The following is a 24,706-nucleotide window of genomic DNA, read 5'->3' as shown; positions in this document are numbered from 1 at the left end:
TTATGTCTCCCCCTTTTCCTATAAATTAGTTTTTTTGTGCCGTTGGGTTCTGCAGTGACGGTGATGCCAAGAGAAATGTAGAGCCACTTCGAGTAACCAGGAGTTAAAGCGTGCCAGAAGTAATCTGCGTCCAAGATAGCGGGAATACAATTTCATTTAACGAATGCAAACAGTTGTGATAAATCTGGATTTCGATGTCGGAAACAATAACTTGGCTAACGAGAGTTTTGTTCTAAGAGGCTTAGCCGTTCCCTTGACAGTTTCTCACATCCTAAGGACTCTGAGATAATTTTACTTCGGATGGAAGTTCTCCTTTTACTTTCTTAAAACCGTTTTACTGTCGCTCCCTTTCTGTTTTTCAATACTGACACAATACGTACAAATATGTGACCCATCTCTCTAGAATGTTCGTGATTGTCGTTGTCCTCGTTGTCTAGCGGTTAAATTAAACATTTGCACTATTCGGTTTCTGATGTTTTCGGATAATACATGAGAATTCGAAAGCTTATAAGCACTGAATTTTTAACTACATGCCGATACTAAACACATCAAATAATGTTTTGCATCACCCCGGTTCCCAGAGCTCCTGAAGACAGAGGTTGATTGAGGATATTGAATCACAGACACAGTCCATTCGACTGTTCAGAGATGTCACTAAACCCGCTCAAAGATGTAAACAATCATGCATGAGCAGTGTCTATTAGACAGAGGGGGTCAGACAGCCTATTAGTTCCAGTCATTCCACCAGGAAGGAGGTACACACCTCGTGTTGTCTGTAGTTCAGCCGCGCCTAGAGGGTCATACCACGGTTCGATCGAGTCCACATTGTTACATTGTGCCAGGAAGGGCTCTCAACAAGGGAAGTGTCCATGCGTCTCGGAGTGAACCAAAGCGATGTCGTTCGGACATGGAAGAGATACAGTGAGACAGGAACTGTCGATGGCATGCCCCACAAAGGCAGCCAAACTGCTACTACTGCAGTGGATGACCGCTACCTACTGATTAAGGCTCGGAGGAACCCTGACAGCAACGTCACCATGTTGAATGACGCTTTTGTGCAGCCACAGGACGTCGTGTTAAGACTCTAACTGTGTGCGATAGGCTGCAATATGTGAACCTTCACTCTCTACGTCCATGGCGAGGTCCATCTTTGCAACAACGACAGCATGCAGCGCGATACATATGGGCCCAACAACATGCCGAAAGAACCGCTCAGGATTGGCATCACATTCTCTTCCCCGATGAGTTTCGCATACGCCTTCAACCACACAATCGTTGGTGACGTGTTTGGAGGAAACCCGTTTAGGCGGAACGCCTTAGACGCACTGTGTAGCTATAGCAGCAAAGTGGAGATTGCCTGCCGTTTTGGGGTGGCCTTATGTGGGGTCGACGTACGACGCTGGTGCTCATAGAAGGCGCAGTAACGGCTGTACGATACGTGAATGCCCACCTCCGACCAATAGTGCAACCATATCGGCAGCATATAGGCGAGGCATTCATCCATGAAGACAATTCGATACTCTATCGTGCATATCTTGTGAATGACCTCCTTTAGGACAACGACATCCTTCGACTAGAGTTACCAGCATGTTCTCTAGACATGAACGCTATCGTACATGCCTGGGATGGATTGACAACGGCTGTTCATAGACGACGTGACCCACCAAACACTCTGATGGATCTACGCCGAATCGCCATTGAGGAGTGGGTCAATCTGGACCAACAGTGCCTTGATGAACTTGTGAAAAGTACGCCACGACGAATACTGGCACGCATCAATGCAAGAGGAGGTGCTGGTGGATACAGATGTACCGGGGTGTACAGCAATCCGGACCACCACCTCTAAAAAAAAAAAAAAAAAAAAAAAAAAAGTTCACATGTATATCAACTCTTATGGGACTTAACTGCTAAGGTCATCAGTCCCTAAGCCTACACACTATTTAACCTAAATTATACTAAGGACAAACACACACACCCATGCCCGAGGGAGGACTCGAACCTCCATCACCTGTGAAGGTCTCGCTGTGTAGAGGTACAAAATCCAGTGTGTGGTTTGAGAGCTGGTCACTCAGGATGGAGCAGTATAAAGTTACGATTGAGGATGGTGCCGTAATCTGTTACTCTTGGTTCCACAATAAATACGTTAAACTTATTTAACGAAATTAAAATTTTAAAATAATCTCTTAAAAAAACAAAATTGACTAAGTGATCGCTCAGTCCTTAATCGCGAGACTGCTACGGTCGCAGGTTCGAATCCTGCCTCGGGCATGGATGTGTGTGATGTCCTTAGGTTCGTTAGGTTTAAGTAGTTCTAAGTTCTAGGGGACTGATGACCACAGATGTTAAGTCCCATAGTGCTCAGAGCCATTTGAACCATTTGACTAAGTGATGGCTGAAGGCCTTATCACGGAAAAAAATTTCACAATTTTGGGGCAGAAGGCCTTCAGCAACAACCTGAAACAACAAACGTCTGAAGGCCTGAATTAGAAATTAGAAGAACAATTCCAAATAGCACCTTTAATATAAATGCCTTGCTTTTAAAACAAGTTTGCTTAAAAAAAGGCCGTATCGCCAAAGAAGTGGAATTATTGCTCGGCTGAAGGCCACTCCGACAATAATTATAAAATTACAAACATCCTTAAAACAAACACCGCCGAACGGTTATAGCCGCTTCAGTCCGGAACCGCGCTGCTGCCTCAGGCACACACAGGTGAAAGTTACACTACTCGAATGTCACGGTCCTTTCAACTAAGACTCGCTGAATCCGGTCCTTAACGTGGTCATGCAGTCTCGCTTCCGTCGGACAGTGCACGTGTGTCGCCAGTTGTTGGGCGAGTACTGGCTGTCAGGATCTCACTGCTGCTGCTTCCCAACTCAACTCGCTCGAGACGCGACGCCGCTCCAAAGATGGTACCGCAGTATTCGCTATAGATAAGCACTGCTGCTGCCACTCACGGGCAGACAAGGCGAGAAAACGTATTAGTGCCAGTGAACACACTAAGAAAACAAGACGCCACTATCGCTATTACAAGATGCCAAGTCATGAACGGAATCAACGCAGGCCGCACACGGCTCATGGATTTCATGAGGTATAAAATGGGCGGAAATGATATTTATATCGATCTCTATTCCAATTATCTCTACAGGTGCCGGAACTCTCGCAACCGATGTGCGTATAAGAGACTAATCTTGTTTAAAAGTTGTTCAGGTATCCTGTATTCTGTTCATACAATATTTATTGTAATCTCTGTTCCAGCTGGTCTGACTTGCTACCTTGTCCTGCAAGTGTAAAACTGTGAAATCTTCTTCAGTAACCAACAAATAGTGGCCAATTTCGTCGATATGGATGTCTACGGCAGATTTTTCGAAATTCTTAAGCTGAAAAACGTCCCAGCAATTCTTGTACCTCTACTTGAAGGACTTACTAGTAGTTCGCGTTACAAACACGCATCGAAAAATTTTTTGCATCACCTCGATTCCGAGAGTTCCACTCCTGTACAGAAAATTGCAATAGAGATGATCATAAACATCATTTCCGCCCTTTCTATTGCTCATGAAAGCCACACATTGTATTTTGTAGCACTATACAGCGAGACCTTCAGAGGTGGTAGTCCCGATTGCTGTGCACATCGGTACGTCTAATATCCAGTAGCACGTCCTCTTGTATTGATGCATACCTGTATTCGTCGTGGCATACTATTCACAAGTTCATCAAAGCACTGTTGGTCCACATTGTCCCATTCCTCAACGGCGATTCGGCGTAGATCCATCAGAGTGTTTGGTGGGTCACGTCGTCCATGAACAACCGTTTTAAATCTATCCCAGGCATGTGGGACAGAGTTCATGTCTGGAGTACATGCTGGCCACTCTATTCGAAGGATTTCGTTATCCTGAAGGAAGTCATCCACAAGGTGAGCGCCAAGGTGCTCGAATTGTCATCCATGAAGACGAATGCCTCTCCAATATGCTGCCGATATGGTTGCACTATCGGTCGGAGGATGGCATTATGTATCGTAAAGCCGTTACGGCACCTTCCATGACCACCATTCGGCATGTTGTTGGGCTTATCTGTACCACGCTGCATGCTGTCGTTGTTGCAAAGATGGATCTTGCTATGGGCGTCGGGAGTGAAGTTGCACATCATGCAGCCTATCGCACACAGTTCGAGTCGTAACACGACGTCCTGTGGCTGCACGAAAAGCATCATTCAACATCATTCAACATGGTGGCGTTGCTGTCAGGGTTCCTCCGAGACTTAATCCGTAGGTAGCAGTCATCCACTGCAGTAGTAACAGTTTGGCTGCCTCTGCGAGGCATGTCATCGACAGTTCCGGTATCACTCTCTCTCTTCCATGTCCGAACAACATAGCTTTGGTTCACACCGAGACGCCTGGACACCTCCCTTGTTGAGAGCCCTTCCTGGCACAAAGTAACAATGAGGCTCGATCTAACTGTGGTATGACCCTGTAGGCATGGTGTGTATTCCACTGAATTTTCTACATGCCAGATACATGTTCTCTAATTTCCTGAGTATTCTGTACTTTACATCGTAACGTGTTGTAGGTTTTACTGCGGCTTCAACTTTCAACGGTTTAGAAATGTTACCTACTTTCTGAGATCATACTTGACATTACCATTTTACTTCGTCCGGCGGTTTTAAGTATTAATTTAGTCTCAATATTTTCTTGGTATCCATTAGCTTTGGTTGGCTGTAATACAGGAGTTGGGGAAAAATATGGCAACAATAAAATTACAACACATTACCATGCGTAATATTGTGTAACAAAACCACTGGCAATCAAAGCAGTTTCCTGACATGTCGGAAATGATAAATACAGCGGCTGTAGGTTGTCACGGGAATCTTACACTGATTAGCCACATACTTATGACCATCAACCTACTATCGATATAAACTTGTTCACGCGTTAGCAGCGTCATTTGGAAAGGATTGACTGCTAGTCAGACACACGTATGGTGCATATAGTGCTGCACGTGTGTAGAATGGGGAAGGTGTCTGACCGAGGGCTGATTGTGATGACCCAGACGCTTGGCAGCAGCCTTTCGGTAACTGCACAACTTGTCGGGTGTTGGAGGAGTGCTGTTGTGATTTCCTTCAACACGTGGCGAAACCAAGGTGAAACGACGTCCAGACGTTGTGGGATTGGTTGGCCTCCCATCATCACAGATGTCGGAAGTCGTAGACTGGGCGGAATGGTGAAACAACTCAGGCGACGGACTGTAGCTGACACGAGACTTTAATGACGGGCAGAGTACAAGTGTGTCTGAACACACAGTAAACCGAAGACTCCTAATGCGGGCCTTCGCAGCCGACGACACATGCATGTACCAATGTTAACACCACGACTGATATAAGCACATGACCATCGGCACTGGCCGTTTCGTGGTGGCAGAGCGTTGCATGGTCTGATGAATCCCAATACCTTCTTCATCACTCCTATGGATGGACGTGAATCCGTCGTCTTTCAGGGGAACAGCTCCTTGAAACCTGTAATGCGTGACGGACACACGCTGGCAGCGGCTCCGTTATGCTCTGGATAACATTCATAAGGACATTCGTGGGGCAAGTGGAGCTCTTGCAAGGCACCATGACGGCACAGAAGTGTCGTACACTGACTGCAGACTACATACATCCCTTCCCGATGGCAGTGGCATTTTTCAGCAAGATGAAGCACCACTCACAAGGCCCGGAGTGAGACAGAGTCGTTCGAGGAACACAGAGGCGATTCACCCAACTCACCATATCTGAACCCGGTCGAACACGTCTGGGATGTGATTGAAAGTGAAGTCAGAGCTCATCGCCCCCTCCCCGAAATTTATAGGAACTGAGTGACTATTGTGTGCAAATGTGGTGCCAACTCCATCCGGTAACCCACTCAGATCTTATTACTTCCATGCCGCGACGCGTCCTCGCTGTTGTCCGAGCCACATTTGGATATACCGGCTATTAGGTTGTTAACATAATGTTCTGGCTGATCCTACAAGATAGTGGTAAGTTTTGGTATTGATGAGAGTGGTGTATAGCGATCAGGCACCCTTCTCTCCAAAGTAAACCACAAATCACAATAATTTGTGATCTGGTGATTGCGGTGGCTGTGGAAAATGCGAAAATTCATCTTCGTGTCAGAAAAAGGGTCCAGGGCGATGCGAGCAGTTTAAATGACAAGGCTAACAGTTCAATTCATAATCATGCAATTTATAGTCATAACAGCTTTCATCTTTTTTATACTGTAGTTCCTCTTACTTTCCGTGCTTGCTAAGAAAATCTCAGAGTAATTGCGCCTTATGCAAGATACGTTTCGATTCGTTTTGTTTTTCTAAAACGTGTTCCAGGTCTTTCTACACCATGTCCTAAAGTAATAAGGCCTTATTACTTTAGTACGTTGTGTAGAAAAGATCTGAGGATGGTCATTACTGACTGAAACTGTTCATCGTCAAAAGAATTGATATTGTGATCAAAGACTTCAATAAAAAAAACATTGGTCAGGAATTTACCATTGAAGACCATGTTCCATTTAGATTTCACGGCCGATTTGAGGCGGATTTTGGGTACCATTCTCCAGACGATGTTTCGTTTCGATCAAGGACACTTTCCCTCGTTTCAGTTATTTAGGACTACCGATATCAGGATAGCGCAAAAGAAATGTCTCTGTGCCGGCCGGTGTGGCCGTGCGGTTCTAGGCGGTTCAGTCTGGAACCGCGTGACCGCTGCGGTCGCAGGTTCGAATCCTGCCTCGGGCATGGATGTGTGTGATGTCCTTAGGTTAGTTAGGATTAAGTAGTTCTAAGTTCTAGGCGACTGATGACCACAGATGTTAAGTCCCATAGTGCTCAGAGCCAGTTGAATCAACCAAATGTCTCTGTTGGTAAATAATATTGATTTGTTGCTTTGCTGGTTATACAGGGTGATTCAAAAAGAATACCACAACTTTAGGAATTTAAAACTCTGCAACGACAAAAGGCAGAGCTAAGGACTATCTGTCGGCGAATTAAGGGAGCTATCAAGTTTCATTTAGTTGTACATTTGTTCGCTTGAGGCGCTGTTGACTAGGCTTCAGCGTCAGTTGATGCTAAGATGGCGACCGCTCAACAGAAAGCTTTTTGTGTTATTGAGTACGGCAGAAGTGAATTGACGACAGTTGTTTAGCGAGCATTTCGAACGAAGTATGGTGTTAAACCTCCTGATAGGTGGTGTATTAAACGTTGGTATAAACAGTTTACAGAGAATGGGTGTTTGTGCAAAGGGAAAAGTTCTGGACGGCCGAGAACGAGTGATGAAAATGTAGCACGCATCCCGCAAGCATTTGTTCGCAGCCCAGGAAAATAGACTCGCAGAGCTAGCAGAGAGCTGCAAATTCCACAATCAACTGTATGGCGAGTCCTACAAAAAAGGTTAGTTATGAAACCAGAACGTCAACTACCCGAGGCGATGGATCGGCCGCCAGGCAGCCCGTGACAGAGCACTTCATCACTGGCCTCCAAGAAGCCCTGATCTTACCCCCTGTGATTTTTTCTTATGGGGGTATGTTAAGGATATTGTATTTCGGCCACCTCTCCCAGCCACCATTGATGATTTTAAACGAGAAATAACAGGAGCTATCCAAACTGTTACGCCTGATATTCTACAGAGAGTGTGGAACGAGTTGGAGTATCGGGTTGATGTTGCTCGTGTGTCTGGAGCGGGCCATATTGAACATCTCTGAACTTGTTTTTGAGTGAAAAAAAAACCTTTTTAAATACTCTTTGTAATGATGTATAACAGAAGGTTATATTCTGTTTCTTTCATTAAATACACATTTTTAAAGTTGTGGTATTCTTTTTGAATCACCCTGTATAACGGGACTCATGGTAATGTTGCCTTATGTACAGATATAAAATGCTAATTTCATATAGCTTTTTTCGGTGGCGGAGAACTTTGCGGCTTATGTTTGAGACTAGATTTTGGATTAGGCTGTGATTTTCCTTTACATGATTAACTGAACATGTTCGCTAATTGCTTCTTGCTCGCACAAGAGTAAGGCCTCCCTACACCAATGTTAGGGTCAGCGTGTCGAAATGCGTTTCAAACATATTGTCTCTATATAAGAACCAGTAGAAGAAGCGTCGGATGTTGTAGGCCAGTGGATCTGGGACAGGAAATACCTTCCCCACGGACCATACTTTAATTGCTGCTGACACTTCAATTTTCTTCACTTTTTGAAGTAGGAGTAATTCTCTGAATTTTCAGAACGGCTCTTATGTTGTTTCGTATTTCTCTCTCATAATGGGTTATCATCTGAGCTGGAATGGCATTTAGATAAAGAGAGAGGCAAGCCGATAGTGTGGTACACCTGACGACAATACTGGACAGTTGAGTGGCATCATATCGTATTATCATACGAATCCAGGTTATGTGTAGAGCATCACGCTGTGCGTGTCCGGCAGCCAGGAGATCGAAAATTGGCACATTTAATTCGTCATCATCATAGGTGCCAATCACCTTGCATCATGGTGTTGGGTGTCATTGGGTAAACGTCACAAAGACCTCAAGTTCGAGCCGGCCGGAGTGGCCGAGTGGTTCCAGGCGCTACATTCTGGAACCGCGCGATCGCAACGGTCGCAGGTTCGAATCCTGCCTCGGGCATGGATGTGTGTGATGTCCTTAGGTTAGTTAGGTTTAAGTAGTTCTAAGTTATAGGGGACTGATGACCTCAGCAGTTAAGTCCCATAGCGCTCAGAGCCATTTGAACCATTTCAACCTCAAGTTCGCATTTCCGGTAATTGAAGACCAGCAGTAACATCTGTAGCGGTTTAATGCCGGTGTTCTGAGTCCTATCTTGGTGGTGTCCTTGACGTTATGTTTTAACAAACTAAGGCGACAGCGCCTGTTCTCCATGCTCTCCAGACCAACCTCGATACAGAATGTGTTCGAGTGTTGGCCCGTCCAGCATGATCTCCATATATCTTAAACATTCAAAACATCTGATTATAGTTACCGAGAGGCTGGCATGTACCCCTCGCCAGGAACTACTGTTGAATATCTGTGGCACAGGCCACAGAGTTGAAGCATCATGCATTGGTGTATGCGTGTCTTTCATGCAAGCCCACAGGGAGACCACGCGGCAACCGGATTTTTGCAATTTTTTATATTTATCGTACATGAAGGTCAGAAGTATATGACCCCTCAAAGCAGCTCGATGCAGCTCTCAGAAACTCTCGAGTAAAACAATTTTCTTTTTTTCCTACCATCTTTAATACAATAAAGAACGACTGTTATTATGCGAAGCAGTGTGTCTCTGTGGCAAAGTGGTTGACAGTCGTGTGGAAAGGCGGGGGGGAGGGGTGGCGGGCTTTAGACATCTGGTGGCCATCCTGATTTAGGATTGCCGTGATTTCCCTAAAACGCTCCAGGCAAATGGCAGGATGGTTCCTTTGAAAGGGCACGGCCGACTTCCTTCCCCGTCCTTTCCTAACCCAATGAGACCGATGACCTCGTTGTTTGTCTCTTCCCCCAAAACAACCCAACATCTGGTGGATTCAAAGTTTTGAACAAAGAAGCTTAGAGCATTTCCGTGAGGCGTAAAATATATGAAGAAAATCGGTAGTGCATGGGACTGGTAATAGCTGGACCGAGTATCATTTCGGTCATTGATTTTTTTCCTTTTTCCCGTTCATTTCCAATACCTATGACGTTTACGTATAACGGTCATAAACTGAATACGATAATTAATCCATTAGTGTAATTTTTATAAAAAATGCACATCGTTTTATTCCTAATTACCTGTCACACACAAAATCCTAGTTTTCATTCCCAATCTTTAATTACTGATCTTTTATAAAAGAACTTTTAAAAAAGCAAGACTTCCATATTTCAACATTTCCCACCTTTTTGTCTTAACGCTTCATAAAAATGCCCCTGTAACATACACCTTTGCTTAAATTACGGAATTTGCCGGGATTCGAACCAATGTCCCCCATGGATGAGTCCACTGCTACAGAGCCACGCAGCTTCTGAAATAAACGGCCTTACTGTAGCATATTAAAGATCTTTGGAAAACTTGAATGTTGACTTTCTAGAGAGTTTTGAGAGTTCCACCAAATAGCTTTGGGAAATTTGTGTTTGAATCGTGACCTTCTGTACCATAGCTATGTTTAAAAAAATACAGTAATCTGTGTGCCCTGTGTTCTCGTCGTCAGCTTGATGCCATGACCAGTCGGTTTAGGAACATTATTGGTGCCAGATTTTCCAGCTCTTCGCATCCTCTGTGCTTCCCAACTCACCTCCAGATTTAATGACGTATTCTTCCCATTACACACACGCAGACATTAAGTACAGGGGCAGTTCAATAAGCAATGCGACTTATAATTTTCAGAAAGCAGATTGGTTTTTCAAACTTCCGATACACCATATTCTTCCCCACTCTTTTTGCATGCAAAATCCTTTTTTTCAACATAACCGCCTTCAGTGCGACACCTTTACGGCACTTTACTGGGACGACATGTACGCCCGCGTGGTACCAATCTACTCGCCGACATCAGAGCTAATGTCTTGCTACATGGTAACCTCGCCATCATCCACGTACTGCTCCCAAGGTGCGCATCTGTCAAGGGGTCTAGAAATTCGTGTCGGAAACGGACTGGCAATCAAAAATGGTTCAAATGGCTCTGAGCACTATGGGACTTAACATCTGTGGTCATCAGTCCCCTAGAACTTAGAACTACTTAAACCTAACTAACCTAAGGACATCACACACATCCATGCCCGAGGCAGGATTCGAACCTGCGACCGTAGCAGCAGCGCGATTCCGGACTGCAGCGCCTAGAACCGCGTGGCCACCGCGGTCGGCAAGGAAACTCAATTACAGCCCTCTGCTTCGAAGAGGTCTCGATTAAAGACGCCATTTCGAAGTGTACGTATCGGAGGTTCATGAAACTTATAACGGTACTTCGCGGGCAGGCGTGTCAATTAGCATAATATTAATTAAAATGGGCGATAAATAAACTTTATTTTGGAAGAATTAAAAAGTAATACGAAACTTTGATAACTGCACAGTATTACTAAGAAGCAATATAATGATAAGTAATAAAAAGCAAAGTAGCGAAGACCAAGCGGGACAGAAAGATATGGAGGCGCGTTTGTTTTTTAATACACATAAAAGAACATGTAACACATTACTGAGCTCTCTACCTTCAGTTATCGTGATCGGGCTAGTCGATGAAAAAGTGGTACGCGACTGCGAAATTCGTTAAGGAGATTATTTAATGACTCTTGAAGCACGTTTAAAATAAATCACGTGTGACGAAGTGATCAGAGACGTGTATTGTCGGGTGAAGTGAAAATGATTCCGACAAAATAATTCGAACTTTGTGTTAGCTGGGAAAAATACTCTTAGGAAACTATTATGGTTGTGGAACTCACGAAACTTGTACGAAACGGAAAGCTATAGTTTACGTAATTCTGCATTTTATAAAATTGTGAAACGCGTGTGCGCTGAACATTAAGAGAATCTTATCCTTGGACGGTTGCGGGGGTAACTGATACAAACGACGCGCCAGCATAAAAATAGTTCGCTTACTAACTACCAGACATTAATTAACGGGGACCTAAAATACTAAAAACAGTGCATACACCGCTAAATTGTACCGTGCACGTGAAAGACAATCACATCGAACAATTCGAGAGCGACGAATAGATATTTAAGTGCCGAATTGAGAGCCTGGGTCGTGTCAATATTTGGACATTATATGACACGCGCTATTCAGAACACCATATCGACTATTCTAATACTGAAATTAAGGATATGATCATCACCCCCAATCCCGAATCATGTTTCATATTTAGTTAGTGAAAAGAAAAGTGTGAATAAACAAATTACATTTCAATTTTATCCACGATTTTGGCTTCATTACGTAGTGTTGATAAACAGTATCTGTGCAAGTTTTATACAACGTATCGTCACAATATTTAGTCATCCAATATTCTGGGACACCAAAAATGTAAATGCATGAAATTGTTCTTACAGCGGACGTATAATGTGTGAGCGCGACGAACTATATCGAGAAACTGAACATCCATTACGTACACGCATGTTTATATGCGAAAATGGTCATTGCCGTTACATCAGCATAGAGTTCGAATAGAATCGCCGGAACATTGCAAACCATTCAGATTAATCGAACGTCTAAATACGCATAATGCTGGTATCGCCAGATGTGTTCTTTCTCCTCACCCCCATGGCAGTAATTGAATTAAGAGTCAACCGGGAAATACATTTAAATCAAATGACGACCATTGAGCTAGCGACACGAATTTTCAAACGTTCACTGCCATGTATGAAGGCGAATGACACCACGAGTGCTAACGTCGATCGAGGGGTGTCGTCGTGATCGTACTGAATGACATTGAGCGGTCACAAACTGCAACAGCTGAAGCTTGAGTATTCCAACGATGTCCCACAATAAAGTGCGCTTGTTCTAAACGGAAATTACTCAGAAAAAAAACATGTGTTGCATTAATTATTGAACGGCCCTCATAAAATTGTGTATACTTGCCACATTCGCGCTGTTACAGTTTTAATGCCGAGCAGTGTCAGGTACGGCTACGGAGGAGCTAGCGCCAGCAGTGTAGGGCGCCCTGACAGTGTGTCGTGTGTGTGCTTGTTGCCGGGCAGAGCGGCCGCGCGGCTCGCTGCTGACTCCGGCGCTGAGCGTGGTGGCGGGCGTGGCGGCGGCCCTGCTGGTGGTGTCGCTGGTGACGGCGACGCTGGTGCGCATGCTGTGCCGGCGGCGCGCCCGCAGGCAGCGCCAGCGCCGCAAGCGCAACGACGCCGCCGACGCGCAGGCGGCGCCCAGCCCCGACAAGAGCGCCGCGCTGCCCGCCGCCGCCGCCATCGCCGCCAAGGGCGACCCCGCCGCCGCCGTCGTGGCCGCCGCACTGGGCGGCCCGGGCTACGACGGCGACGACAAGAACCCCGACGTCATCCCTCAGCCTGCCGCAGGTAGCTACGCAGCTGGATCAGCACGCGCAACTGTAGCCTCATTTCTGCATTCTTGTTCTGCAGATCATGTATGTTGTTGTTGCTGTTGTGCTCTTCAGTCCTGAGACTGGTTTGATGCAGCTCTCCATGCTACTCTATCCTGGGCAAGCTTCTTTGTTGTGTCTAGACAAGACAGCCTAGACAGAATGAGAGGAAGCCGAAAGGCACGCGCTTAAACTCACGCAGGCTGGCGTGAGGTCTGAAACAGGATACCTAGTGAGTGCTATAACGAAAAGTACGTAGCTTCTGGAATACTTAACTTTAATCCATTATTGTAGAACATCGCTCTTGATGATACATGCTTCATATAAGAAATATCAATTGAATATGGCGCCTTGCTAGGTCGTAGCAATTGACATAGCTGAAGGCTATGCTAACAATCGTCTCGGAAATGAGAGCGCCTTTGTCAGTGAACCATTGCTATGAACGTCGGCTGTACAACTGGGGCGAGTGCCAGGACGTCTCTCTAGACCTGCTGTGTGGTGGCGCTCGGTCTGCTATCACTGACAGTGGCGACACGCGGGTCCGACGTATAGTAATGGACCGCGGCCGATTTAAAGGCTACCACCTAGCAACTGTGGTGTCTGGCGGTGACACCACATTCTTCATCTCCCAGTACCTACTGCAGCCTACATCCTTCTCAATCTGCTTAGTGTATTCATCTCTTGGTCTCCCCCTACGATTTTTACCCTCCACGCTCCCCTCCAATGCTAAATTTGTGATCCCTTGATGCCTCAGAACATGTCCTACCAACCGGTCCCTGTTCTTGTCAAGTTGTGCCACAAACTCCTCTTCTCCCCAATTCTATACAATATCTCCTCATTAGTTATGTGATAAACCCATCTAATTTTCAGCATTTTTCTGTAGCACCACATTTCGAAAGCTTCTATTCTCTTCTTGTCCAAACTATATATCGTCCATGTTTCACTTCCATACATGCTTACACTCCATTCAAATACTTTGAGAAACGACTTCCTGACACTTACATCAATACTCGATGTTAACAAATTTCTCTTCTTCAGAAACGCTTTCCTTCCCATTGCCAGTCTACATTTTATATCCTCTCTACTTCGACCATCATCAGTTATTTTGCTCCCCAAATGGCAAAACTCCTTTGCTACTTTAAGTGTCTCACTTCCTAATCTAATTCCCTCAGCATCACCCCACTTAATTCGACTACATTCCATTATCCTTGTTTTGCTTTTGTTGATGTTCATCTTATACCCTCCTTTCAAGAGACTGTCCCAGTCCTTTGCTGTCTCTGACAGAATTACAATGTCATCGGCGAACCTCAAAGTTTTTATTTCTTCTCCATGGATTTTAATACCTGCTCCGAACTTTTCTTTTGTTTACTTTACTGCTTGCTCAATATACAGTTTGAATAGCATCGGGGAGAGGCAACAACCCTGTCTCACTCTCTTCCCAACCACTGCTTCCCTTTCATGTCCCTCGACTCTTATAACTGCCATCTGGTTTCTGTACAAATTGTAAATAGCCTTTCGCTCCCCGTATTTTTCACCTGCCACCTTCAGAATTTGAAAGAGAGTATTCCAGACAACATTGTCAAAAGCTTTCTCTAAGTCTACAAATGCTAGGAACGTAGGTTTGCCTTTCCTTAATCTTTCTTCTAAGATAAGTCGTAGGGTCAGTGTTGCCTCACGTGTTCCAACATTTCTACGGAATCCAAACTGATCTTCCCCGAGGTCGGCTTCAACCAGCTTCTCCATTCGCCGCTAAAGAATTCGCGATAGTATTTTGCAGCTTATAGTTCATATATATGTAACTTTTTTTTCCAAGTGGTCAGTGAGGTGATACGAGCATTACCACTATTCCAATTTTTAATTCTTTCTTTTACTTGTGCCTTTTCCCGCAAAGATGAAGGGTCGGCATGGTTAACCGGAATTGTCAAGGATAAATTAAGGGGTGGCCGGATGCCCTGCCTGCAGCCACCCCGTACCACCCGGGACGGAATTAGTGTACCCCAACTGTCTGCGTCGAGTGTAATCCATGGAATAGTGCGAATGTGTTCAGATGTCTGCGAGCCATGTAACTGAGGCAGAACGTGGGGACCAGCCCGGTCCTTCGGGGATGTGGAAACCCGGCTAAGAACCACATCCAGGCTGCCCGGCACACCGGCCTCCGTCGTTGAACCGCCGGGCGGGCTCGATCCGTTGCCGGCGCTCCAACCCGTGTCCAGGAAGCAGCGCATTAGCGCTCTCGGCTAACCTGGCGGGTCACTATACCGGCTTTTAATATCAAGTAATATGGAAGAACACATTTTCTTTGACTGCTAAGGATGGATTAGTGTCCGCAGCTCGTGGTCGTGTGGTAGCGTTCTCGCTTCCCACGCCGGGGTTCCCGGGTTCGCTTCCAGGCGGGGTCAGTGATTTTCTCTGCCTCGTGATGACTGGGTGTTGTGTGCTGTCCTTAGTTTAGTTAGGTTTAACGCCGGCTTGATAGCTCAGCGTGTTCGGTCAGAGGGTTAGCTGCCCTCTGTAATAAAAAACTGAGTTAATCGATCAACAGCGAACTTGAACGGATGTCTTACGACGTCCGCCCCGAGCAGATGAAACGAACGAAAGCGAACAAAATGAGATTTTTTTTTTAAAAAAAAGTAGTTCTAAGTTCTAGGGGACTGATGACCATAGATGTTAAGTCCCCTAGTGCTCAGAACTATTTTTGATGAGTTACCACTTCATGCTCCACTGCTTCCCATGCTCTGAAGATGTGCTATACCGTTGCCTCTGAGTTTAGCTGAAGTGCTATTGACGTGTTTACATGTCCGATTCCGCCGATCCTGCAACTGCTGTGGATGAGTTTCCTGCGTCTATCGGTCAATAAAAACGTTCATACAACACACATGCCTTGTTCTTGTGCTATCATTTGCAGAAACCTTCGTTCCGTCTTCTTGAACCATTTATGAAACAGGAAAATTTTTATGATCACATGATTCTCAAGGCACAGGGACTGAATTGGGTGCGCTGCAAGTGACTTCTGGATATAACTACCAATAACTCTAGCACGAAATATAATATTTCTCTGCTCTCAATTTTAAGGATAACTTCTATGTCTTGTCTACATTTCATATACAGCAATGTAACAGCTAAAATCGTCTACACACAAAGTTTAAGCAATGCGTGCAATGGTTTACTTAATTTGGTTGAGCACAATAGTGTAGTGAGTAGCGTAACAAAATAAAGTATTTTATCGACCAAAGATGTCAGTCATATGTACAAACTTTAAATGTTTTCACCAAACAGTTTCTATCGGATGGTAATCATTTCATAGCAGCCGGAGCACCACATCTCAGTACTGGTAGGAGCAATATTCAGGCAGCACAGTGGCAACAAAGCCGCATTTAGCACCCTAATGGAGTTGCAGTGAAACCGAGCGAGGTGGCGCAGCGGTTAGCACACTAGACTCGCATTCGGGAGGACGACGGCTCAATCTCGCGTCCGACCGTCCTGATTTAGGTTTTCCGTGATCTCCCTAAATCACTTCAGGCAAATGCTCGGATGGATCCTTTGAAAGGGCACGCCCGACTTCCTTCACCATCCTTCCCTAATTCAATGGGACCTATGACCTCACTGTTTGGTCCCTTCCCCCAAATCAACCAATCAACCTATTTAGCAGTGAAAGTGTTAACTAATAGAGTGGACTGTACTTAGGTGTCCATATCCTAACTATAGTCCATCCCACATTTATTATGGTGGTTATAGTTAAGGTTCATATGTCTATTTATTTGAGTAGTATATGAAAGAAAAACGTTCAAAGTGTTAATAAATATCTGAAATTTAAATATCGACACATAAGTAGAAACGCACAGTGATTCATTTTCCTCATGCACCTTCGAGTTCTTTTAGAGAATGTTATTCTCTATTATGTTGATAATTATTATTTTAGAAGTGTCTAATCATCAAACATATTTTTCTTATCACACACTTTTCTCCTTTTTTTTACCTTCACTGGACTGGAATACTTACATGTTTTTGTTTAGACAATTTTGCTTGTATTTGGGACTTTGTGTATTGAGCTTATAAACAATTCTGACACTTTCAGCTCATGTGATGTAATGACATTATGCATTTCCACTTACGTATATCGTAGACGCTGGTGTTCATGTGTTCTTATTCATGTTTTACAGCTGTTCTTCCACTTCTTGCTGATCTATGAAATTTCGTTGTCACAGCAGTAGGAAACGAATATCTGTTCACTTGATGTTAAGTTCTGGACGGTATTGCCAACTGTCGAATCTTATGAACAACCGTGATGACTGGGTCTGTGTGATGTCCTTAGGTTAGTTAGGTTTAAGTAGTTCTAAGTTCTAGGGGACTGATGACCATAGGGGTTAAGTCCCATAGTGCTCAGAGCCATTTGAACCATTTTATGAACAACTGTTAAACTTGTGTTTGTCATATCAGTAATCTGTCCTTGTGTATACGTGTATGTGTCACGGTACGCTTAGGTGATGAAGCAAAACATTTTTCTGTTCACTCTGTGTGTGTGTGTGTGTGTGTGTGTGTGTGTGTGTGTGTGTGTGTGTGTGTTTTAACACGATTGTATGCATTATTTTAACATGGTTCAGTGTATGAGGGTCCTTTTCTTATTTCTCCTCTGTTAATTTATTTTACTAAATTTAGCAGAGTGATTGTGTTGATATGTGTCTGATAGTTTATCACATGTTTTTTTCTGGGCTATGGCTGATTAATCGTAACTCTCTTTTGTTGGACAACTATCTGCAGTTTGAATTTTGAAAATTACATCAAATTCTTTGTAAATACGAAGATCCCTTTTTTTACGCCTTATCCACGGCTTCCCACTTCTTGGCATACGACCCATATCTGCCCCAGTTTTGCAAACTTTAATCACCCTATACCGCTCTCACTTCCACTTCACACTTCACAATGCAAAATTTCGGCCTCACCTTATTCAAGTATTTCCCTTAAACTTAAGTGCTTTAAATGCGAGGCATAAAGGTGACATTGTCTCCAAGCTATTCTCTTGTAATGTTAATTGTTCCATTTTTTACTGTACTATAATCTGCAGTTCATATTAGAAAGACCTACTTCAATCTCGGTTATGTGGCCCCTCAACCATAAATCTAAACTAATTTAACATGAACACTCTGAGGATGGAAATTTAGACCATAGTTATGTGTTTACATTTTTGTTAATTATCATATAACGCAGATTTATTAAAAATACTTGCGTCACGTCGTTGCTAAATAATGAGGAATAAGAATACTGTAAAGACTTATTTAAATTTCTGTGCCTGTTTATGGTCACACTTAAAAGTTTGCAAGAAAGTCAGAATCACGTTCACTCGTCGTCACTGTCAAGAGAGTTCAACAGCAACTGACGCTTTAGAGATATGCCGTTAGCAGTTTCATAGAGTTCAGCACCTATCAGATTTGATAGTACAGCATAAAATAAATGCAGACAACATTTGTACAGTTCTACACTCTATAATAATTAGAGTCTGGCAGCATGAACCACAGTTAACTGCCTGGTACACAGTTATGGGAAATTACAGTATTTCAGAAGCACATGTTTCCTATTTTCCATTAAAAAAAATTCTTTTCTCCATCGATCATAATTGGAAACTCCCCCTTGATTTTCAACATCCTTAGCAATCGCTGCATCAGCTTGTCTACTCCTTATGCAACAGTGAGTTTTTGTCAAAAGAGACGAACCAAGGTTCGTATATAGCAACGACTGTGCAAGGTGACGTTGTGTTATCTGTGTAAACCAGTCACTTACGCGCCGTCTCACTGTATGGTTCATGAATGATCCACTGGAAGAATGTTGTGTTCGCCCGAATCTTTCTAGTGTTTCTTTCACGGTCTTTTCGTTCATAGCCGGATTTACTCTAGGCCAGTTAGGCCGGAGCATATGATCCCAAGAAGAGAGAGAACGCTGAGAAACCCCGGTCACCGCTTGTACTTTCGGTAAACATCGTGAAAAACATTTTACAAGGAAAAATCCTAAGAGAAAAATATTAAGAGGCATTTCCAGAACGTCCCAATTACAAGTGTTATCTGTGGAATTAAGTGTAATAACCACAAGATTTTGAGGGACGCGGAAGGATGGTATTTTGACCGAGTTTCGACAGAGTATCAGGAACGACTCGAGAGAACCCCGATGGGGATGCCCCACAAGTCTGCTGCTGTCGACAACGGATCGCCGAGTGGGAACACGAAAGACATCTAAGAGGAAATACAGATAACGTCCAACGAGTTATCCGGAGAGAGAGAACGTGTGATGTTCCGAAAGCAGAGACCAATAACTCACGGTCAGTTACAAAAGAACCGAAGCGAATACACCACTGAATCCATGTCGCTGCGCGGAATACCTTGCAGAGCAACAGTGAACTTTAACTGGTCGACACAATCTGCGTGTGTTGCCGCGGCTGTAACAGTTCTGCCTCGAGGCAGCCGTGCAGTTCCAAGCGCTCTGGTGGACTCTCAAGAGTCGCCAGGCTGGGATACAGTAGACGGCTGCATCCAAAAGGCATCATCTATAGTGTCTGATGAATGGTAAATAATAAGATTCTTGATAAGATGGAAGGCAAGCGAGGAATCAGCAGCGCTGTGGATACCATAGCACCTTGTTCAGCGTTGAGTTCAGTGCGAGGGCGATTGTCTTTGCTGGTGGCAAGTGCTGTACAGTTCAGTTCCGCATCTATTTCTGTACAAGTTGCCACTGCACTGGTTATGAAATGTCATGATTTCTCGTCTTAGCTATTATCCTGGTAAAAAGTAATCTATTCACCACAATGAGCTGCGTGAAGAGGCTAAGTGGTGCACAAAATAGGAAACAATCTGTTGAAAAAAGGCGGACGCCATTCAAACTAAAAGACAGGGTGTTGTTCTAACGAGGAGAACACGGCAGGTGTCATAAATCGACTTCCCAGGTACTACGCTCACTGGAAGAGGAGCCAAAATAAACGAACACGTGCCACCGCTTATCCGGGATACACGACCGTTTCTCAGAAAACAACGAAGCTTTCTGGCTATTGTATATGCCTTTGAGAGGGAGACACTGCTTCAGTCACAGCGGTGGAGCTGTGACTAGCTCCGTGGCCTTACACTTTTGGACACCGTGTTCGAAACCCGATTATTAGTTTTTTTATTTCTGTTTTTTCGCTTATCTACCCATGTATGTAGAAGATTGTAAGAAGAAGTTTTCGAGTGTATGTTGAAACAACGTTGTCATTCGTCTGCTAATAGAACGTCTGGTGACTGGATTTAAAAAAAAGTAACAACTGAATAAATCTGATGTTATTCCTAGCCACCCATATGTAACAAGCCGGGGACGTACTTTTATTTATTTTTCACTTGAGCATAGCTGCTCTAAATTCTGACCATTCCTTTCTCGCAATGTGTTTTTCCGGTTTCTCGAGTTTTATTTGGAGGAAAAACAGTTACACTCAAGAGCCAAAGAAACTGGTACACCAGCCTAATGTCGTGTAGAGCCACTGCAAGTGCGCAGAAGTGCCTCAACACGACTTGGGATGGACTCGACTAATGTCTGACGTAGTACTCGAGGGAACTGACACCATGAATCCTGCACGGCTGTCCACAAATCCGTAACACTATGAGGGAGTTTAGACCTCTTCTGAACAGCACGTTGCAACGCATCCCAGATATGCTCATGTCGAGGAGTTTTTTGACCAGCGGAAATGTTGAAACTCAGAACAGTGTTCCTGGAGCCACTCTCTACCAATTCTGGGCGTTTGAGGTGTCGGACACGAATGGACGCAGATGATCAGACAGGGTGCTTAAACATGGTCATCTGTCACACTAGTATTTAGGCGTAACAGGGGTTCTATGTCACTCCAACTGCACACATTCCACACCGCTACAGAGCCTCCACCAGCTCTAACAGTCCATAGGTGGCATAGATTCATGAGGACGTCTCCATACCCTTACACGTCCATCCGCTCGATACAATCTGAAACGTGACTCGTCGGCTCACGCGTTTCCAGTCATCAACAGTCCAGTGTCGGTGTTGATGGGCCGAGGCGAGGCCCTACACGAGTGGGCCTTCTGCTCCGAAAGCCCATATCGGTTATGTTTCTTTGAATGGTTCGCACCCTGACACCCGTCGAATGCCCAGCATTGATATCTGCAGCAGTTTTCGGAAGGGTTGCTTTTCTGTCACGCTGAACGATTCTCTTCAGTCGTCGTTGATCCCGTTCCTGTAGGATCTTTTTCCGACCGGAGCGGTGTAGGAGATTTGATGTATTACCGAGTTCCTGATATTCACGGTACACTCGTGAAATGGTCGTACGGAAAAATCCTCCCTTCATCGCTACCTCGGAGATGCTGTGTCCCATCGTTCGTGCGCCGACTATAACATCACGTTAAAACTCACTTAAGGGGAGGAAATACATTAGGAGTTTCAAAAATCCGATTTTTTATTGCATAAATCGTTAGCTTAACTATCCAAGAATACGCGTCAAAATTTCAAAATGTAGTTCGCATTCGTTTAGATTTTATGAGCATGGAACCGAGTGCACATCGGTACCGGCTCGAGCGCAGATAGGGCGGAGCAGTACATCAGGAGAGATGTTTAGGTGGCCACACACCAAATGCGAATGAAAGTTTTAATTACACTATTTGCCCATTAGCTTCTAAACACTTGCACTCCAGACTAAAAATCGCTGAATTGGCGCCGTATGTAGCAGCTGGCATATTCAGTTAAGGAAATTCATTCCTTGTGATGATCATGAACGAGGCAGGAATTGTAGCAGGCACGCAAAGCTTCCATTATGCCGAACAAATGGATAACCAGCGCGTGAGCCGGCAGAATCGACGTAGTTCATTGGAATCGAAGGAAGTTCGGGAAATTCGGAAAGCACTGCTGCAAGCGCAAAACGAAGCCTCTGAGGAAGAAGAAAGATTACTATATGGTGCTGGAATCGCAGATTAATCGATAAGCATTTTACATTATTGTTAACTTCCTCGAATTTCTAGCTTCCGAGAATTTATTTTTCAAACGCGCTGATCTCGAAATGACTTTTACATTATTGTTAACTTCCTCGAATTTCTAGCTTCCGAGAATTTTCAAACGTGCTTATCTCGAAATGACTTACTTCACATTTGCGTGCAGTCTAGCTCAAAAAGCATAGAACCGATCATTATGGAAACTGGTGGTATGATTCTTTACAAAATTACAAATTATATTAACCAACTTGTAAGGTGGTATGATTTTAAGCTTATTTTTCTTTGCATAGTTAAAGAAAAAATCGTGAAATTCGAAGTAAATTGTTCCAACGCCCACAAAATATTTAATTTTCGTTATTAGCACCTGCACTGAGGTTCATATCCTAAGAAAATATGTTATTAATGTAAAATCGAAACCTTTTTTATTTAAGATGAAAATCAGAATGCCTACACTGCACGCAATTGGAAAACTATACTCACAATCTTCAGCAGACATCACAGTGTAACTTTGTTATTTCTGGCTGAAATAATTCAAAAAAATTTACAAGAACTGTTCGAAATATGAGTGAAATGATGTCAAAATTTAATCGAATTCTAACTGATTACTCCAACCCAATAAAAATCCCAAAGAAACAGTGTCAAACAGCCACCTAATGTGTTTTCCCCCTTAAACCACGATAACCTGCCATTATAGCAGCAGTAATCGATCTAACAACTGCGCCAGACATTTGTTGTCTTATATAGGCGTTGCCTACCGTAACGCCGTATTCTGCCTGTTACATATCTATGTATTTGAATATGCATCTTTATACCAGTTTCTCCGGCGCTTCAGTGTACTTGGAGCCGGTTAGCTGTATAATTCGTATGTTTGAGAGTGAACAAGTTATTTGAATCTGATTTCAGTGAAATTCCTGTGGTGCATCTTGCTTTGTAATCAATTACAACCGCCAGTTTACGGAAGAGTGATCCGTTGTGTACGGTTTGCAGCGAAAGTATTGCCACGTATGATATCTTCAGCATTGTTAACTAGAGTGCTGCAACGCCAGTGTTTGACCGGTCACGGCTCGCCTGTTGACAGGGGGACCGAGCAGCTCGTGTCCGGTCCCATAAGACTCGGCTCGGTCACGTACTCGCCCCATGTCTGATGTCCGGATTCCGGACACGCGGATAACCGAGCATGACCGGTCACCGCTGACGTCTCACCTGGCCTCGCCCCGGCTCGCTGCACTGTACTTTACTGTACAAATCGAACGCCTCTCTCTCTCTCTTTTAATACAAAAGTAACATTTCCAAGAACGGGTACGCGACACAGCTAAATTCATAAAACACCTGGAAAGTAAAATGATATTTCAATACAATCGCGGATAGAAGACGAGTCTCATTTCCAAACAAAAGAGATATTTTTCCTGTCATTTATAGGAAACATTAAATAAGTGCTTTCCCTGTAATCTAGAAGACAACCATCTTCATAAAGAAAGCATACAAAGAACATTAAACATTTACAGACGTAACTTGTCATACGTTTCAATCGTTTGCAACATAAACAAAATTATAGTTATTGTTAATCAGCAGGAAATCACTAACGCGTTCCGGATTTAATTGGCTGCGGCAATTTGTTAGTAACATGCCGGCTTTACTAAAGCACATTTCATTAGGTGCGCTTGTTGCTGGGATACATAAAATACGTCTTGCAACTGCAGCCAAACTTGGCAGATCTGTTTCATGTCTGCTCCACCACTTTAAGATGTCATTATCATCTCCGGGGTCCATTAAAATGTAGAGATCTACTTCATCTGCTGCGGATGATCTGTTGTTCCTCCATTCCTTGAAACGAGCTCTCTTTCTGGGTGGTGATGACACAGTACTTGAAGGATCTATGATAATAAACAAAAGAGACAAGTAATAGAGAACTGATATGGAAATCATCGAAACATTTCCGTAAGAGACCGATGACCTCGCTGTTTGGTCTCTCCCCCCAAACAACCCGACCCCCGTTCCCATAAAAACGAGATGTTTTACGTTAATGAAATATTATACGAGTCACAACATTTCCGTTTCTCTATAATACACTTTCCACTAACTATGCAAAAACAATTTATGTTAATGATTGAATGTTGTACCTGCGTGCGTAGCACACATTTGTCGCACATTGTTAAGAATTTCCTGCTTTTCACTTATTTCAAGCATATTAAGATAACGGAAGGACGGCCAAAGAAACGATCTTTGTGAGGTTTCTTGCAACTGTGTTTCTTTAAATGAGTGGTTCCCGACTGGAAAAACAATAAAGTGGAGCTGTTTATGCACGATACGTACCCAGTAGACGCAATGTTTTCATCTACAACCAACAGAAATGTACTCCATACTTGGCTTTTTAGACCTTCCTGTTTCTTTAATGTGTAAACATTGGTTTCAATCTTACGTCTTACTACACTGGCTTCCTCACGCTGCATGATTACAGAGAGAGACACACCACAAATAAGAAGCCCGTACTGGCTGCAGGTTCACACGGATAATAACACGTGTTCGAAGTTATGTGTTACGTATTCGGTCACGGCTTCTATGCTCGGTCACAAGAACTAGTGAGGGTAGCCTATCCAGTTAGGGTGTGCTCGCCCCACCTCGTATTTTGTGCTCGCTTACTCGGTCATGCAGGACTCTATTGTTAACGTTTGTCTTCCGAGTGTGATTCACACGAAGAAACGTCGCAGTCGCAAACCTGCCTTAG

The 24,706-nt window shown here is 44.0% G+C and overlaps 1 protein-coding gene across 1 annotated transcript in view; it reads left to right on the top strand.

The window, feature by feature from the left end:
- LOC126481344 (nephrin-like) overlaps positions 1-24,706 on the top strand; it is a 990,728-nt gene that overhangs the window by 951,059 nt on the left and 14,963 nt on the right. Inside the window, exon 12 of the mRNA XM_050105036.1 lies at positions 12,669-12,995. Within this exon, the coding sequence (XP_049960993.1) occupies positions 12,669-12,995 (327 nt within the window). The remainder of the gene's footprint in view (positions 1-12,668; positions 12,996-24,706) is intronic.

Source organism: Schistocerca serialis, chromosome 5 (genome assembly GCF_023864345.2).
Source record: "Schistocerca serialis cubense isolate TAMUIC-IGC-003099 chromosome 5, iqSchSeri2.2, whole genome shotgun sequence".
Classification (NCBI taxonomy): Eukaryota; Metazoa; Arthropoda; class Insecta; order Orthoptera; family Acrididae; genus Schistocerca; species Schistocerca serialis.
This window is presented reverse-complemented; position numbering and strand designations above follow the sequence as displayed.